General features: G+C 41.2%; 1 protein-coding gene and 4 non-coding genes across 5 annotated transcripts in view; all 5 read right to left on the bottom strand.

The window, feature by feature from the left end:
- Positions 1 to 264: 264 nt before the first annotated feature.
- trnak-cuu (transfer RNA lysine (anticodon CUU)) lies at positions 265 to 337 on the bottom strand. Its single transcript has one exon. It is a non-coding gene; the product is annotated as a tRNA-Lys (tRNA).
- Positions 338 to 580: 243 nt separating this feature from the next.
- Positions 581 to 653, bottom strand: trnak-cuu (transfer RNA lysine (anticodon CUU)). Its single transcript has one exon. It is a non-coding gene; the product is annotated as a tRNA-Lys (tRNA).
- A 250-nt stretch (positions 654 to 903) lies between these two features.
- On the bottom strand, positions 904 to 976 carry trnak-cuu (transfer RNA lysine (anticodon CUU)). The gene has a single exon. It is a non-coding gene; the product is annotated as a tRNA-Lys (tRNA).
- Positions 977 to 1240: 264 nt separating this feature from the next.
- On the bottom strand, positions 1241 to 1313 carry trnak-cuu (transfer RNA lysine (anticodon CUU)). The gene has a single exon. It is a non-coding gene; the product is annotated as a tRNA-Lys (tRNA).
- Positions 1314 to 1598: 285 nt separating this feature from the next.
- dlg2 (discs, large homolog 2 (Drosophila)) overlaps positions 1599 to 18303 on the bottom strand; it is a 26417-nt gene continuing 9712 nt past the window's right edge. Inside the window, 15 exon segments of the mRNA XM_062453053.1 lie at positions 1599 to 2387; positions 2501 to 2592; positions 3319 to 3428; positions 3637 to 3809; positions 4409 to 4432; positions 5336 to 5437; positions 5555 to 5605; positions 8109 to 8208; positions 10586 to 10661; positions 10917 to 11093; positions 11781 to 11895; positions 12240 to 12342; positions 13033 to 13189; positions 14642 to 14797; positions 16615 to 16674. Coding sequence (XP_062309037.1) covers positions 2281 to 2387; positions 2501 to 2592; positions 3319 to 3428; positions 3637 to 3809; positions 4409 to 4432; positions 5336 to 5437; positions 5555 to 5605; positions 8109 to 8208; positions 10586 to 10661; positions 10917 to 11093; positions 11781 to 11895; positions 12240 to 12342; positions 13033 to 13189; positions 14642 to 14797; positions 16615 to 16674 — 1603 coding nt within the window. The 3' untranslated portion in view covers positions 1599 to 2280.

The raw sequence follows: 18303 nt of genomic DNA, 5'->3' as shown, positions 1-18303 counted from the left end.
CAACTTATTTTGCAAGTCTGTTCATTCTATGAAATAAAACATGAAAGTGCAAGGAAAAAATGTACAAGCTGTGTAACAACAACACACACTCTTTGAGAAAACTGCTGGGAGTTGAACACTGAATGTCCTGCTGTCCAGACAGTCACTTTCACCCAGCTAAGACACAGAACCTTTGGTGAGATGTGGAAAAAGTGGAAATGGAAGTGGAAATCAACAACATGAAAACCCTTTCATGATGATGGATCAGACAGCATAATGAACCATCGCCCAACGTGGGGCTCGAACCCACGACCCTGAGATTAAGAGTCTCATGCTCTACCGACTGAGCTAGCCGGGCACATACTCATATGTCCAGAGGCATTCTCATGTGTCCAGAGGTCATCTCGCCAGCAAACTATGTGAAAGTGTAAAACACAGCACTTACACACTATGTGGTGTGGATGGGAGTTGAACTCAGGATCTGCTGTTGACAAAACAGGCACTTTCTAACAGATAAGTCACAGCACCTTCTTTGCGATCAAGTGGGAATCAACTACATGAACTTTTTCATTATGATGTATCAAACAGCATAAGGAAACAGCACCCAACGTGGGGCTCAAACCCACGACCCTGAGATTAAGAGTCTCATGCTCAACCGACTGAGCTAGCCGGGCATGGCCTAAAGATTCCAGATGCGTTCTCATGTGTCCAAAGGCCATCCCGTCAGCAAAATATGTGGAAATGAAAGTAAAAAAAAGAGAGCCCTTACATATTTCACACACTAGGTGGTGTTGATGGGAGTTGAACTCAGGATGTCCTGTTGACAAGACAGGAAATTCACCCAGCTAAGTTACAGCACCTTTGTTTGCAAACCAACAACATTAACTCTTTCATGATGATGTATCATATAGCATAATGAAACAGCGCCCAACGTGGGGCTCGAACCCACGACCCTGAGATTAAGAGTCTCATGCTCTACCGACTGAGCTAGCCGGGCACGTTCTCATGTATCCAGAGGCGTTCTCATTTGTCCAGAGGCTTTCTCGTGTATCCAGAGGCCTCCTCGTCAGCAAACTATGTGAAAGTGCAAAAAACATAGCACTTACACACTAGGTGGTGTTGATGGGAGATGAACCCAGGATAGCTCTTGACAAAACAGTCACTTTCTAACAGATAAGCCACAGCACCTTTGTTGAGATCATATTAGAATCAACAACATGAACCCTTTCATGATGATGTATCAGACAGCATAATGAAACAGCGCCCAACGTGGGGCTCGAACCCACGACCCTGAGATTAAGAGTCTCATGCTCTACCGACTGAGCTAGCCGGGCACATTTTGTTATTGACAGAGGCATGCCATCTCATGGATCTATATGGAAGTGTTCAAACTGTTCCACGTGCAATGTAGACACTAAGAGGTGCACAATTCACACTTAGAAAAGTTGCTGGGAGCTGAACCCAGTATCTCCTGTTTACAAGTCAGGTACTTTTAACCAGTTAAGGCACAGCACCTTTGTTGTGACTGAATGGGAATCAACTATATGAAGTCTTTCATGTCATCTAATGTCGGTTTTAGTATGCTGCTACCATCTACCACACACATCTGCCAACACACGTTACACAGGTAAAATAAGATTTTAAACCTTTTTTAATCAAAGTTATATTTCAATGATATATATGTACTTTCTGTGCTGTAGTGCTCAATCAATAGCAAAATATAGTGTCATATTTTTGATACTTACAGTAGTTCTCTTCACACTTTATTGATAACAGAAGTTGCTTCACAACAATTTTCAATTTTTAAGAAATAATTAGGATTAGGGTTATTAAAATTAAACCTGGCCTCAATCTCATTAAGTACATTTAAAAAATAAAAACAATAAAAAAAGTAGTATGCAAGAGGGAATAGATGCAGAATGTCAACTACTACTGTGAGGTGTCTGGATAAAATGAGTGCTAACCAGTAACATTGGGTATAAAGAGAGAAGAGGAGGAGCCATTTTGTCCTTTTTTTTCTTTCCTTTGGTGGGAATGGCCCAGATGTCATCTTGTATTGTTCATTTGGAACTCCACACGGTGTCAACACGGACACATGCCCGTTATTTATTCAGTTCCCATTGACATTTTCCTATAAAAATCTAGAACTATACAAACAGTTCCTTTCAGCCTAAAATGTTGCAACACTTGGTGGTGTACATTCAAGGACATTCAAATTGAAACTGAAAAGTTTAATATCCACTTGAATCATGAAGACTAGCCGTTTCCATAACAATTCAAACTATTTTACAAAGTGGAGTCTTATAATTTTTCTTTAGAAGGTATCCAGATGTACGGCCCTGAGTGCTCCTCTATAACAATTTTGCAGTGGTTGTAAATATCCTCTAAGGTCTCGCCTTGAACCAGGGCTGCAAAGACAGAGAGAGCGTATCAGTACAGAATCCTGAAGAAAGGCCAATAGCTACATTGTCATTATGGTTTTCAGGTGATATTGTTTCACTTGTTACAATGAGTCCTGTACCTGTGAAGAACTCGCCAAACTCCTGCTCAAGTTTTATGGCCCGATCAAACGTCTTCTTCGCCTGCTCCTCTGTCAGCCTTTTGTTCATCTCCCTGGGAAAAGAGGGTGGGGGGTAAGTGGATGTGGTTGTCATGGTAACATTGTCATGGTAACGGTTAAGGTTGCAAGCAGGACTTGTACCATGATCACATTCTTGATGTTACACTCTCATAAATTACTTTAAAATTAGATTTAAAAAAAAGATATATATCACTTTTATTTCAGTGCAAACCTTGGCAACTACTAGACCCACATAAACTTTGCAGGTTCGGACAGATTTAGGGCTCTATCTTTAATACACAGCCTACAACTGGCAAAACAAAATTGTAATGTGACCAACGCTACTGGCAATGGGAAGACAAACAACCTCATAATAATACCATAAATGTTAAGCATTGCCTTTGAACAAGTTTGACATTTAAATTGCTGTTATCCACATTCTTGGAGAGATCCATTGTTGCTTTATTTTATGCAAAATACACCAATTCATCTGATGTTCATTTTTGGGGAAAATAATGGGAAATATATCTTCACTAGAATGTCAGAGGAATGTTCTGCTTCAAGAGAATACGTGTTTGTTGTGAGTCCTTTGTTTAGTCAGAAATAACATTGGAACATATGGAAATTATTCTGTTAAAATATAATATGACAACTTTTCCTCTTTCCAAAAATGTGTAAAGCTTATTTAACAAATACGAAAACACATAGGCAACAGTTTTGGGATTAAGTCATTCATCATTTAGGCAACACAATGGTTAACAGAAGATAAATAAACGTACATTAATGAATCAATGGATCGTGGTTTTATAAAGATGGCAATGGGATAGAGTTGTGCTACTTGTAGTCGTTTGATGGCATTTCCAGATACGTCCAGTATGCAGTGTTTACCCTGAATCAGAGAGGAGATTACGTTTAATCAAACACACCATGTGACTGTGACAAGTCTTTCAGAAAGTCAGAGTCATACATGACACCCTTACGATAGATTCCAAATGTCATGAATTTAAAAGTGTGCAAATTGATCAACTGGGGGAAACCATTAACCATATCCCAAGGAACAAAAAAAAAAGATTCAATGATTCGACAGTGACTCTTACCCTTTCTGCCACATATTTAACAGACTGGACACTGGTTCCATACAGATTGTCGTTATACTGTCCTGCCTCAATAAATTTGTGCTCTTGAATATCCTTCTCCATCTGCTCTCTGGACATGACAAAATGGTAGTCCCGTCCATCGACCTCATAGTCCCTCTTCTGTCGAGTGGTATCTTGAGAGAAAAGGCAAAAGAAAAGAGTTTGTTGTTCACTGTCAGACTCATCAGCACAGATGGATATCAAGGACATGTTATTGTGTAGTTTGTTCAGCTTTCATGTTTCATTTAGAAAAGATAATTACTCTTCAATTGGCTCACCATTTAACACTTTTTAATCCCTTGAAATAATCAAGAGTATTAGTATTTATCATAAATACTACAGATGTTACCTTCTACTAAGAACAAACTAGCAATATTATTCAGTGGTAAACATTAAATAACACATTCAATTGAAAGGACATTGTTTCATTTTGAGTTAGTTACTTACGCATTTTCTTTTAACAAGTCATTCTAGTCATTATATTAAACAAAAAACAATTTAAACACAATAAGGACTATACTATTGTAAGCAGATAACGTGAAATCTCAATACTGATTCATTAATTAATTATCCTTGGACAAACATCTAATAAAGAAATAAAGGTATGTCTCCTTTCACTGACCGCATTATGAGAGTTTCTGATTTGTCATAAAATTCTCATTTACTCTTCCTTTGGATGTAACTTCTCATTTCTCACTACTGATTTACATATACCAATAACTAATCGACTTACCTTCGTGCCCTGACGTGTTAGCTGCTTTTTATGGTTTTAAAAAATAGATGAAATATACATGAGTAAAATGAGAACATGCAAGATCAAAACATGCAGAAAAGGAAAAGAAAAGAATCAAAAACAATAAATCAATGACACAAAACAATAAGACAATACATGGCATTTTTAAAAGCTCTCTAAATTGATAAAGGATACGACTGAATCTATCGTATTCAGATATAATGACATATGTATGTCTAAAATGTCAATTCAGTTTTTGTAACACGTGCACCTTGTGTCCCTTCCTCTGTTCACCACCAGAGGTCACCCTCTCCTGAATTTTAGTCATAGTGAATCACTCGACACACCTGTTTTGAGTTCCAATCATCACCTGTATAAAGATCCCCTCTCACAACAGTCACTTTGCCTTGTTTTTGGCACCTCTCGTTCAAGTTCCTCACCCTGTTTCTGTGTATTCTGAGTCAATCTCTTGGATTATCCTTCTGCATACGCTTGCTCCTGTGTCTAACCCTTGACCACTCTCCTATGGATTTCCTCCTCTTGACCTGTTCTTCCTGATCTGACCCTTGCATGTTTTTGGACCACAATTTCTGATTACTTCTTTGTACTTTTGGAACCTGCCTATTTTTTGCTATTATAAGTGGTTGTGTCCACTAAACAGAACCAAAATTGCCGGGATTATTTTCCAATATTAATGTTTCCCTTAAATTACCCCCCAACCGAGTAAACACTGGTTGAACTCTTAACCAGACAATCACACTTACATGGGGAAATCAAACCAAAGTAATTCAAAACATTCTTAAAATGAAGGTGATTATTTGTATGGTAAAGCAAACCAAACAGGGCATGTTGGTGACAAAAGATCATCAGAAGATGAGAGAAAAAATGACTTATTATTCAGTTTTCCACACAGGTAAAAATACTTACGTGGCACGCAAGAGCCAAACTTCTCAGGGAATTCCGATATCAAATCATCATTTATTCTGTCCTTCATTGGTCCAAGGATTATAACAGGTCTGGCATAATTTACTGCAAGTCGATTAAAAAAAAAAAGAATACAAAATATTAAAGTAGAAATATAACAGGGAATACTATTCAACTGAGGACATCGTGTAATACAGTGTAGAGAATTAAATAAATACTTACTCTCTTGTTGAATAACAGGCTCATATGACAGAATCATGTCCTCTTGACTCCCTAACGGAAGGAAGCACACCGTAGAACTTACTTTAAAGACTGAGATTTCATGGGGTTAAGCCTGTGATTGTTTGATTATTATCTTGATCAAGGACTGCTGGAAAATTATTCTAAAAGAGTCCAGTGTGACCTCAACATTGTTTTATTTAGATTTATGATCTGAGATTAATTTTAATATAGTAAAGAAGCCACTGATTTGCAAAATGTCTTGATTAATAATTTTTTTCTTACAGATTCTTCTCAAACATAAAAAGGTTTTAGTGCAAGTTGATTAGGAGGTTAATAATAGGATCTGGAAATATGTACATAATTAGATTCAGTCCGTCATGACAAGTAATCATATTACTGAAGCACTACAGGCAAATTATGGTTTATTCATAATAGGCCCTTTCACAAATAATATAATTGACGGGTAAATTCACTTCGAAATGCTCATTCAAAGGATATTCAGTGTAATGGAATGCTTCAACTCCAATGTGATTTTTTTACATCTACATTTAGTCATTTAGCAGACGCTCTTATCCAGAGCGACTTACAGTAAGTACAGGGACATTCCCCTGAGGCAAGTAGGGTGAAGTGCCTTGCCCAAGGACACAACGTCAGTTGGCATGACCGGGAATCGAACTGGCAACCTTCGGATTACTAGCCCGATTCCCTCACCGCTCAGCCACCTGACTCCCTCATTTTTTTTGAGGATTCAAGATTTTCTGAAATACAGATAAACTACGGGGGTGGAACCTAGTGCGGTCATCTGTAGCAACTGCTAATACCTAGCTCAGTAAACTGGGACATCTGTTTAGATGAGGGAAAATATAACCACAATCACGTCTCAAAGTTGTGGTTGTAAACAATATCTGGCCTGTAGACACTAGAAACTAAATGAAGAGATGGCAATTGCGGAACATTCAATTAACGAGACTATGAGTGATCATCATCAATCAGCTCCGGTTCATTATCATTCGGCGTCAAATTCTTCAAGCTGATGATGGGGGCTCCACACTTAATTCAGTGTTTAGCAGGTTGTTATGCGATGGTCATTGTTATGCATGTCACGTTTGTTGTCATGGTGCGAGAATGCACAGCTTTCATGGAGTGTTCATTCCATGATAAAACACACACGCAATGAGAACATCAACAGATTCCTTACAAGCAACATGCAAGCGATCTCTAGCCAGCAATAAGGCGTGGGGGGGTTACAGGAAACAGGAGGCCAGGAAATAAAACACCAACGGTGTTACAGTACACATCCATATAGGGCTGCAACAATCATGCAAGTATTCAAGCCGTGATTTAAATACTAATGTATCTTTGGCACCATGTTTACAAATGACTAGATTTGTACAATTATAACTATAAGGATTAGAAAAAATCATCATCAGACATGCCATCAAGAAGACTTGGATGGATTCACATGCTTCAGAAAGAGATACATCGACCCTAATAATAGGTCCTGTGCTCGGAAGTACTGGCACATAAAAGTTCAAAACCGACAAAAACAATTGGCTCACAATGTTATATTACTTTAATGAAAGTGTCACACAAAACCAATGAAGGGTAAAACTACCTTTCAAACTTCAGGTTTGAAAGGTGACCACAAGATAAACGAGGAACTATTAATCATCCGACGTGTCCGGTTGCTCCAAAAAATCGCTTGGTCTAACGTAATATTGAAAAGACCAACATCTTTCCAGTTGCAGCCCTAAACCATGACGCATGCAGCATGCAAGCAAGCATTTCAAAAGTGATTGAGAAGAAGATACCGGTTGCCTGACGCGTCCCAATTCAAACGGGGAAATGGGTCAAGTGGCATGGGAGGATTTGGTGGAAAAGACGACAATCGTTCCTTAACCAACTTACTCATTGTCTTGGTCGCATACCCAACATCACCTATTCCCGGGATGTCCTACACATCCGTCCCATGAAAGCCAAGATGGTGAGAAAAGGGGGGAAGGGGATATAGGCGCATATGAGGAAGGAAGAAGTAAGATGTGTTAGGGGAGCTGGTGAGCTTTCGAGTGGCCCGTCGGCTAGAGTGGTCAGCGCTAGTCCGACCATCTGTCTCAGTTCAGACACTGGGCAAACACGAGGCAGCCAAATCGGATTCATTCTCAGCCCCCCCCCCCCCCCCCCCCCCCAGTTTCTTGTCATTATCCATTCATAAAAGTATTTGTCTCCAGGCCATCATTTCTCATTTGGGTTCAAACAAAGAAATATGGTGGGTCAATTTGATTTGATGTAAGGGAACATATCTTAAGAGAGCCCTCCTATAAAAGTATTTTAAAAAGCCAGTGTTGACCCGGTGTTTGAGACGGATGGTTCGAACCTGCGTTGCCATGGCAGAAAAAGGAAAAGAGCACCACAGAGTCACTGGGGGGGGGGGGGGAGAAGACGTGAGACCTCCGGAGGGCCAACGTGGCCGTCTCCTGCACACATCCTAACCCTGGAGACCGCTTCACCCCTGAGCCTGCCTGTTTGGTGTGTGGCGAGTCGCAGGCCTACTTACGTTCTGAATCACTGCCCTCCTGCTCACCGAGCTCCTTGTTCTTGTAGAAGGGGAACTTTCGCGTAAAGATGAAATTCTTTTTACGCTTGTCATTGAATGACTGTGGAGGAGAGAAAGCATGGGGCAAACAGGGACCTCTAACTGGTGTCACATACATGCTGACAAGACAACTACCTGCAAGCTATGGGACGTAAAGAAGTTATGGCCAGATGTACAGTAAGAACAATAGAAGGCTGTACTATCACTTACGGTTATACCAAACAAAGGGACAACGTTTCATTGTCCAAACTCAAGGGCCTTAAGAGGCTGTTTGAAATTACATTCTGTGCCATATCATACTAAACGTGCCACAGTTGCATCTGAGGCCAAATGTCCAAAGGTGTGACGCCAAGCAAGGAAATCATTATAAGGATCGTGCTGTGAAATAAGTGCCGTGTCTGGCAGTTAGTAAGCAAAGATAATAGGCTAAAGCAAAATGGTCATGCATGCAGGTTATAAAATAAGAACTGGCGGGGAATTGTTGATGGCATTTCAAGCATGTATTGGGGAACATGCTGTCCTTTTCAAATCTTTGTAAAGCCACAATCATTCTTCATCAATTATATTTCATACATGGACCCATTTACATGTATCAATATAATACCTTCAAAAGATTCAGTCCATAATTTAGCTGGATAAACTCTTTGAATAAGGGTTCTATGGTAACATTTGGTACGTTAATATGATTACTAAATACCTTTCATTGGTGCAAGGGTTCTTAGTTTGTTGACTAGTCCCATGTAAGACTCCTATTCGTTCAATCCTGACCCAAATGAGGTACTGTCATACGGAATCCAATAGAACTGTAATATAACAGATTTGTGCATCCTAACTCATTATTTCTGCACATTTTCTCTCTGCAAATCTGCTTCCAGGCCAAAATTGGAGCCGACAAGAATTACTAAAGACAAATTGTGTAAAATCAGCAAATATATTTTTATATATATATAAATATATATAAATACATATTTGGAGATAGGCGCTACTTTAAGAGGACTGAGGCTACCGCAATTTTTTTTAATAAACCCATCAAATAGATATTTCTGTGATGTAACGATTGTGGCTTTTAAATTCTCGTGAAGGTATAAGCAACAAACATGCAGTCAGATGGAATCATGTTTGAGCTGTGTCCATGTATAAAGGAGGTATTCAAGACCAAATCTTCTGTTAAGTACAGTAGGAACCACTTGAAAGCAAAATACTTTAAAAATTCCTGCATGCATGCAATATGCACTTATAAGATACAACCATATTGATGTACTTTACCCCATAAAACAACACAAATGAGACACTGGAGGAGCTCACTCTGAGTGACATGTGTTCTGTAATAGTGTCAGAGCTATGTGACCTAACCAGGCCATGAAATATAATCCTGGATGGAAGAACAAAATACATATTTAACTCCTGCTTCAACAATCCATTTAGAATATAGATCTCATGACATGAAGGCTGACAATTTAACAACTGTGCGACATTGTCTCTATTTTGTTTTTTGTCCGATGCTTTTTTAATAAGAAAAGATAGAGGGTAGCAGTTAGATACTTTGTTTTTGTGGCCATAACACTCTCATCGTTCATTTTGGAATGCCTAACTCATTTTGGAATGCCTAACTGTCTTTACCATCAAGCAGATTCTTCTGATACTTGATAAAATGATCATGTCAATAATCTTGAGAATGCAAACAAGAGCTTGACGTAATTGTTCCTCCAAAAAAGGATTATCCGTTTTGCCCCATTTAACAGTTACTGTAGCTAACAGTGGCAGTTAAACTAAGTACACAAAGTTAGATCCCAAAACTAGACCAGTGGTAGCTTCCTATTATCCAGTCTATAAAACAGATGTGACTATTCAGCTGTGTGCTCCATTGCACACAAATCAATAGTTTGAGTAAAAATGCTGCTCCCAGCATTTAACACAATAACAGTATATTCACATCCAACATGCACATTGTATTGTGAAATTAAATATTCCCTTCCACTTATACAGACTACGAGGAGTCAAATGCACCTCAATATCTTTAGAATTGTAAAAAAAAAAAAAAAGACTTAGTAGTACCTGCTTCCTGATGCATTCACATGAATACAATTTAAAACCAAAGGGTTCAAATGGATCTCAAGCTTGTGTTTTTCCTCAAATGTGACCTATGAGCAGTAAATTCAATTTTAGTTTCCCAGTTTTTTAACCTTATTGCATTTTAAAACTGGAGACAACTGAGATGCCGGACATTGTTGCCAGACTTGTGGTGCCAATAGCTCTACTGAGATCAACTACTGGAGCACAGGTGCTGCCCAGAAATGTAATTCCATTGTCCTTTTGTTCCACTGATTTGAGTTTAAAATGACAAGTAAGCCATCCCCAAGAAGGCCATGTGACAAAACACCTCTTTTAAAAGTGAAGTATCCATGCCAACCTTCAGAGTGGTCTGATCTTTGACTTACCCCTTTTGAATCTATGGTGCCTGGTTTGGCGTTGAACTTCACCGTCTTAAGACGTGCCTTCTCTTTCCTCTCCACCCTGCCAGTGCAAAAGAGAGAGAGATAAGGATTTGTTTTTTAATCCATTCAATGTTTAATTGACTTGAAGCATATTAAATTTTTTCACAGACGTGCACACATTTTTCAATGTCTCACGGCCATAACACATCAAGAAGACTATAATATTGTGTTTGTTTCCCGCAAAATCCATCATGTACAAAATAATGTGTACCTATAGTGTATAAGGTGTAATAATAATACCTTTTGATGTCCTCCCCCCCTCTTTTTTTCTTACCGTCTCTTGCTTGGAATGACCCCCATCTCTTCGCTGTCCCCATCTGGTGTCACTATACGAGCCTGCCACCATTCGTCATCGGAGGCATTGATGACATGGAGGATGTCCCCATATCGAAAGCTAAGGCCTTGGCTGGGGAGTCCACTATCCTTTGCCTTTTCATAGTCAAACAATGCCCTGTAAGGCCAGGCAGGGAGGAAAAGAGGCAGGGAGGAAAAGAGGCAGGGAGGAAAAGAGACAGGGAGGAAAAGAGGCAGGGAGGAAAAGAGGCAGGGAGGAAAAGAGGCAGGGAGGAAAAGAGACAGGGAGGAAAAGAGACAGGGAGGAAAAGAGACAGGGAGGAAAAGAGACAGGGAGGAAAAGAGGCAGGGAGGAAAAGAGACAGGGAGGAAAAGAGACAGGGAGGAAAAGAGGCAGGGAGGAAAAGAGGCAGGGAGGAAAAGAGGCAGGGAGGAAAAGAGGCAGGGAGGAAAAGAGACAGGGAGCCTGTTAAGTGCGCCGAGTTCAGCAGAGGTCACAATGCTTCTGAAAATCAATACCGAACGACAATGTGAACTTTGTATGTGCAGCTGCCCACAAAGACTGTCCAATATATATATTTTTTTGATCATACTACATTTAGTCATTTAGCAGACGCTCTTATCCAGAGCGACTTACAGTAAGTACAGGGACATTCCCCCCGAGGCAAGTAGGGTGAAGTGCCTTGCCCAAGGACACAACGTCATTTGGCACGGCCATGAATCGAACCAACAACCTTCTGATTAATAGCCCGACTCCCTAACCACTCAGCCATCTGACCCCCCATACTAATGTGATGACGATAATGCACACATCATACACGGTACGGAAATAGAAGCCAGTCACCTGACGTAGAGAGAGCGCTTTTGATTGGTTCGAAGTGATCCTGACCCGGAGCTCACACTGTGGTTCATCATCTGCTCGCGTAGATCATGAATCTTAGCCTCAAAACGACCATATTCTGCAAGAGAAAGACAACGTGAACACTAACTGAGTATTGCGCGTAGTATAGTGGTAGTATAGCATCGTAGATTTACCTTCATGCAAAAACAAAGTCTATTGTAATTCACGAGTGCTTCAAGACTGGATGTTCTGACATATCTGGTGTGTAAAAACACAATGTATTATTTTATTTTTGACCTCTTCTGTAAATCTGAGATAGAACTGCTGCATCTGCAAGCCTCTCTCCCTTTTTCACAACCCAGAACTCTGCTCCTCAGTTAACCACAAAGTCAATATAAACAGGAAGGATAAGGTAATCCAATTGTGTTTGGTAAAATGAAAAAAACGAAAAAATTATTTTACCTTCTGGCCGGTATTGGGCAACGATGGTGACCATTTGGCCAGCCCCTTTCAACGCTGCTGCCGCCTGTTCATGGGTGGCTCCTCGCAGGTCAATACCATTTACCTGGACACACACCAACAAATAGCTATATCACTGCACAACAACAACAATGTCGTGTTCATTTGTAAGGATAGCTGTATTTTAATGGTGTCCATAAAGCCATTTTTTCAACAGCCTTTTACGACTTTGGTGACCCATATTTAGATAATACCAGGATAGGGATATATTGGGCACATTTAAGGTTTTCATTTAGTAGGACGATATCAATTCTGAGATGCCACTGATGTGTATTTAAAAACGGCCTCAAATGTAGTATTATTGTAAAGGGGGCACATGAAGGTATATTTTAATGCAGACACAGGAAACTGGGGTAATGTGTTCTACGCCAGTGTGTCGCTGTGTCGTGCCTGTCACACTGAGCCATGGAACACCCCAAGCCCAATGCACGGTGATGGCTTCAGTGAAAACCAAAACGGCAACGTCCAGACAGGAAGTGTCACACTCTAACAAGGTGGCTCGATTGAGTCCCGCAGGAATCCAAATCTCCAAAATGCAACTTGTTTTACAAATAAGGGGCGAACAGATACCTCAAACAGTATAACCAAGGAACCCACAATATTATTCATAAAAAAAAAACGTGCTTTCAATATCTTATCTCGCGTAAATAATTGACGAATTGTCTACACGATGTCAACATTTAATATTCGACCCGACGTGGTCCGTAAAACGGTAGCGTAGGTACGACAGACTAACCGACAGTATCTGGTCCCCTCTTCGCAGCTCCCCGCTCAAGTCGGCAGGGCCTCCGGCCAAGATGAAGGACACGAAGATGCCTTCTCCGTCCTCCCCGCCGACGATGTTGAAGCCCAGTCCTGTCGAGCCCTTGTGGAGGACCATCCTCCTGGGTTCCCTGCGCAGACAGGTCAGATAGTACATGAGCTCGGTCGAGTCCGAGGGACGCAACATCTTCTTCGACCGCCCGGGAGAGGAGAGAGAGCAAGACGGGGGGAAACACAAAACGGAGCTTGTCTGTGTGGTGAGAACCGCTGCTTGCACGCACAGCACAATGATGGTGGAGACCCAAAGAGGGGCTGTGCTCTATTTAGATCATTTGTCCTCATTCTGGCTGGTTTCCTGGAGACAAGGTTACACTTATGGACACACTCACTCTCTCTCTCTCTCACTCACACACACACACACACACACACACACACACACACACACACACACACACACACACACACACACACACACACACACACACAGAGACACACCTAGTGCCAGACGGATAAATATAGGGGGGATAGATTTAAAGGTACAGTTCCAAACGTGTTACATGTATCACCTGACGTAATGTGCAAACATATGTAGGATCGCTGGTTAACTAGCAGGAACATTTGCCAGTCAGGTTTATGTTCTTCCTTCTCTACCAATGAGTTGATGTCTGGATGCTTTTGTAATTGAAGATGAAAGGTGCCTGGTATAAAACCAAAATGTTCCATCACAATTCCTGCCACATCAGAGCACATCTATGTTTTACATGTTTTAATCGAGTTTTTGTGTCGTGTAACAAGAGCTCCTATCAACCACTGTGATCCATCTCAAAACAAAGTTGTCGTTTTCCAAAGAAAACTACGAAAATCTCCCAAGGCTGGGGAAAGGGGAGAGAGGGAGATTGAGGAGGAGCAATCCACTGATCTCCTCCAGGAAAGATTCAACATCATGAGAGGCATGAAAGATCATATCCTGGGTACTTTGCAAGATCCAACGAATCAGATTTCTAAAGAATTACATTCAGTCTCTTCATAAAGACATGGACCATATAACCTTCCCATTTTCATTTGAAATCCGTATTTGCCCTCTCAGCAGAACTGCTATCCTGGTTATTTATCAAACACTTGAAAAACCCAAACTTATGTTATGTTTTGACAGATAAAAGCTAAGGAGGAATTCCAAGTGGAAACCGAGTCTTGGGCTCACTGTCTACAAAAAAATGAACCGTCCGAATGTCTGAAGTTTGGTTCTATCTACTTCTTGGAACCTGTCCTCCGGGTCTAGTCGACAACGGGACAAGACAACACGGGATCCTTACAACAGACGACATTTCAACCTCATCATTTCCACAGCTCCATCTTCCAGTCCAATCGGAACTGTCCAAAACATTTTCTCCAGCCGCGCACAGATAAACGTCTGCGTCAAAGAGCCCCTGGAAAAAGATGCGTCACGAGGGGGAAAACGGGCATGCGGGCTTTCGAAAAGCTTCAGGTGTTGGGGGTGTGAGTGTGTGAGGGAAAGTGAAGAGAGTGGGGCCCATGCCATGCGACACCATTTCAAGCCGTGCCGTAAGCAGCGGGTGTAGTACCTGGAGAAGTCGGAGTCGGGGAGCAGGCCTAAGTGATAGTGAGGGAAGGGGATGGAGTGGAGGAGGCTTTTGTCACACTCCAAGGGGGAATAGTGTCGGGGAGAAGGTGCTTTGTCACACAGTTTGTTCACAGTGCTGTAAACTGGCTCAGGAGGCCTGGGAGAGGGAGGGGGGGGAGACAAGAGCAGAGAGAGGGGTTAGTCCGGAGAGAAGCCGAGAGAGATGACTGCCAGAGAGAGAGAGAGAGAGAGAGAGAGAGAGAGAGAGAGAGAGAGAGAGAGAGAGAGAGAGACAGAGAATGAGGATGAGAATGAGAGAGAGAGAATGAGAAGGAGAGAAATAATGAGAATGAAAGAGAAAATGAGAGAGAGAGAGAGAGAGAGAGAGAGAGAGAGCAGAGGGAAGAAGAGGAATGAAAACGCTGCCATAACGCCGCACCAAACTCCAATTCAAACTCAAGTATGCATGTTCAATTCATGCAAATGAAGAGGACGGTCGTTCAACGCCCAACAAGGAAACAGAGATGGTGTGGTTTCACTTTCAGTGTGGAACTACGGCTTGTAATCTGTGTCTGAACAGTGGCAGAGGCAAAACACATAATGATGAATAAAAAAAAAAAAAAGAAGCACATAGAGGGAGAGATTGAGGGTCTCAGGTGAGTGTACTGAATGAAGGGCAGAAATGAGCAATGCTATCAAGTACGCCTGCTTCAATTATCTAATAAAGTGTGTGGATGTATCTGAACAAGGTCACAACAAGCTTTTGACAAAATGTAGCCAACATGAAAAACCAATACATAGAGGTGATAGTTATACACTGTACTGTATATACACCAAGACATGGGAGTCAGATGGCTGAGTGGTGAGGGAATCGGGCTAGTAATCAGAAGGTTGCTAGTTCGATTCCTGGCTATGCCAACCAAATGATGTTGTGTCCTTGGGCAAGGCACTTCACCCTACTTGCCTCGGGGGGAATGTCCCTGTACTTACTGTAAGTCGCTCTGGATAAGAGCGTGTACTAAATGTAAATGAACATAGGTGATGTCTTCATTTCTTTACAGACATCGAATAATGTATGTCTGTGTTCTATAGCTGCAGTTTCTTTGACTGACTGCTCTTTCTTTGAAAGTGCCACACAATTCCACAAACAAATACTCATTTTATTTATCAGAGGCCACATCTTACATAGAACGTCATTAAATATGGCTGTGGACAGCATGTGGAACCTTATCTTTTCAACTAACGGATTCCTTGCTCTGGATCAAATGGGTCAGACTGACTTAGAATTTGACTGTCCTTTGTGGTCCAATTCTGTTTCATAACCCCAGTCCTCCAGAACCTTCAAGCTGCCAGTCAACATAATACTTACATGTACGTTCCTTCAATCAAGGTCTGTGACACAAGTTTGGACGTGTTCAGTTGTAGGACAGTTCAAAGTGGTTTCAGAATGTTTGTCGCCACCATGGACATGTCACATTTGCTTTTAATGACGCTCAGTTTCAGCTCTTTGTTTGTTAGTATCTTAGTTTGAATTTTTGCGCTATTGGGGAGTCACAGGAAACAACATTGAGACAAGGGTCTCTTTCACAAAATGAGTCTCATGTACAAACGATTTACAAGGTAACACATAAAATAATGCAGACAACAAATAAACACTGGCCACAAATCTTGCACAAATGTTCAAACTCTGCAACTACATGACAGTAGTTCAATAACAATGGGAGATGATGAAAAGCCTTAAGTAAGTAAACAGACAAATGGTGAAGGTGAAAGGTCATTCCGATGATTGTTCCGATTGGGTAGTGACTGTACATGACGGTCAAGGCCATGCTTGTGACCAAACAGAAGGATGGATGGCGACAGTAGGTCACACGCGAGCAGTCTTGATCTACCCACCAAGGCTCGCGCCAGTCACTGGATGGAATGGGAGGACAAAACGAAGCCACAACAATGGGCCATTCAAACGTGTCTCACCTCAACTGGAAGTGCTGGGAATCAAACCTGTGACCCTCCCCTTCATCTAACGAGGTATTTCTGATTGGAGAGAGTAACACCAGTCAACAGATAGCAATGACATCACCACCCACTTCCAACAAATGGTAAGACTTTATAGACCCACACACCCACCCACCCTCACCCCTCTCAAAACATAATTAACCTTTTAAGGAGTGAGTTATTTTTCCAAAACGGAAGCTAGCTAGTTTTAGTTAGCTTCCGTTACCTAGCAACCTAGCATAATACTCGTAGCAATGCTACTACCTGCTAGTGTTACTTGTTAGCCTCCTAATTGTAAATTTTGAAGCCATACTATAGCGTTTGTCATATAGTTTTTGTCTATCGGAAAATAGTCGGTTGGAATTTTCAGAATCACATATGTGTGACGCTGCTCCTTAACGGGTTAAAAGCTTGGAATCAGTTATTGAATTACAAGAGGGAGTAAAATAATAGGAGGTTGAAAATAATATACATAAAACAATCATTGGGTCTAGACAAAGCAGGTGCACACCACAGGACAAAACAAGAAGACATGAGGGAGAGAAACGTGGCACTTCACAAAGTACCAAAACAAGAGACATAGTAAAAATGGTACTTGTAGGTACCAAGCCGGGTTCATGGGAAGACCACTTGATAGATAATTCTGGAGTGCAACTAACAGTACCGCTTTTCCCTTTTTTTGGTTTAAATGCATTGAGTTACTGGTTCAATGTGGAAACTATCAAAGACCATGACCACAGGCAGTCGGTTCGACATGTAAGAGCACAAGCACAGTCACCTAAGAAGAAATACATCTTGTTTTGTTTTTTTACCTTTTAGTAATATCTTTGATATTACTAAACACAAACTGTTCCCTGGCATTAGCTGCTGTAATACTGTCAGAAATTCCAGACCATCCTTGATTATATGCTGCACTTACTATGTTGTAATTGTGAACATCGTTTTGGATAAAAGCATTTGCTAAATGGATGAGTAAGTCCCATGCCAGGGGTGCATATCAATTATTTTTTTCGAGAGAGTGTCGAGCACCAAGCAGAACACTCATTTTGATAATTCAATTTTTTTTCTCCCTCCCCCCCAATTCAATGAATCCATTAGTCATTCGGTTGGACCAACACCAATATCTAAATCTGTAAAATGTGTAAAAAGGACTGAATTTGCCAATTTAGGTTTTGCCATGAGTCATTATAGTTTTGGCCCAAAATTCATGAGTATGACTTGTGTGGTAAACCTGTCGGTAACCACATGTGACATGTCTTGTCCCAATAGTCAGATTTGATGACATCCCTCAAATGGAGTAACCTCAAAGCCACATAGAAGTTGCCACTGAGCCAGTCAACTGGCAGCCCTTGGGGTGGCCATGGCTCTGATGGCCAACCCTCTGATTGGCCGAGCACCGTGGTGGAAATTACCAGCTGTTACCATCAAGCAGTCAATGGACCTGTCCAATCACTGGGAGCTACCTTTCAGAACACTTCCGCTTCTTTGCATTCGACTTGACAGAAAGGTTTCCCATTGAAGGACCAGTCATAACAGTTCGTAAGGGCATATTAGTGAGGGAAAGCTGTGATTTAATTCCACATGCTGTGTTAGGCCCAGACAACTTGGAGGCTCCGTCATTTGAAATGGATCTGGAAGCTGGATGAGGTTAGTTAATGACCTAATCAG

Source organism: Osmerus eperlanus, chromosome 27 (assembly GCF_963692335.1).
Source record: "Osmerus eperlanus chromosome 27, fOsmEpe2.1, whole genome shotgun sequence".
In the NCBI taxonomy this organism is placed as follows: domain Eukaryota; kingdom Metazoa; phylum Chordata; class Actinopteri; order Osmeriformes; family Osmeridae; genus Osmerus; species Osmerus eperlanus.
The sequence above is the reverse complement of the archived record's forward strand: the minus strand, read 5'-3'. Positions and strand labels throughout refer to the sequence as shown.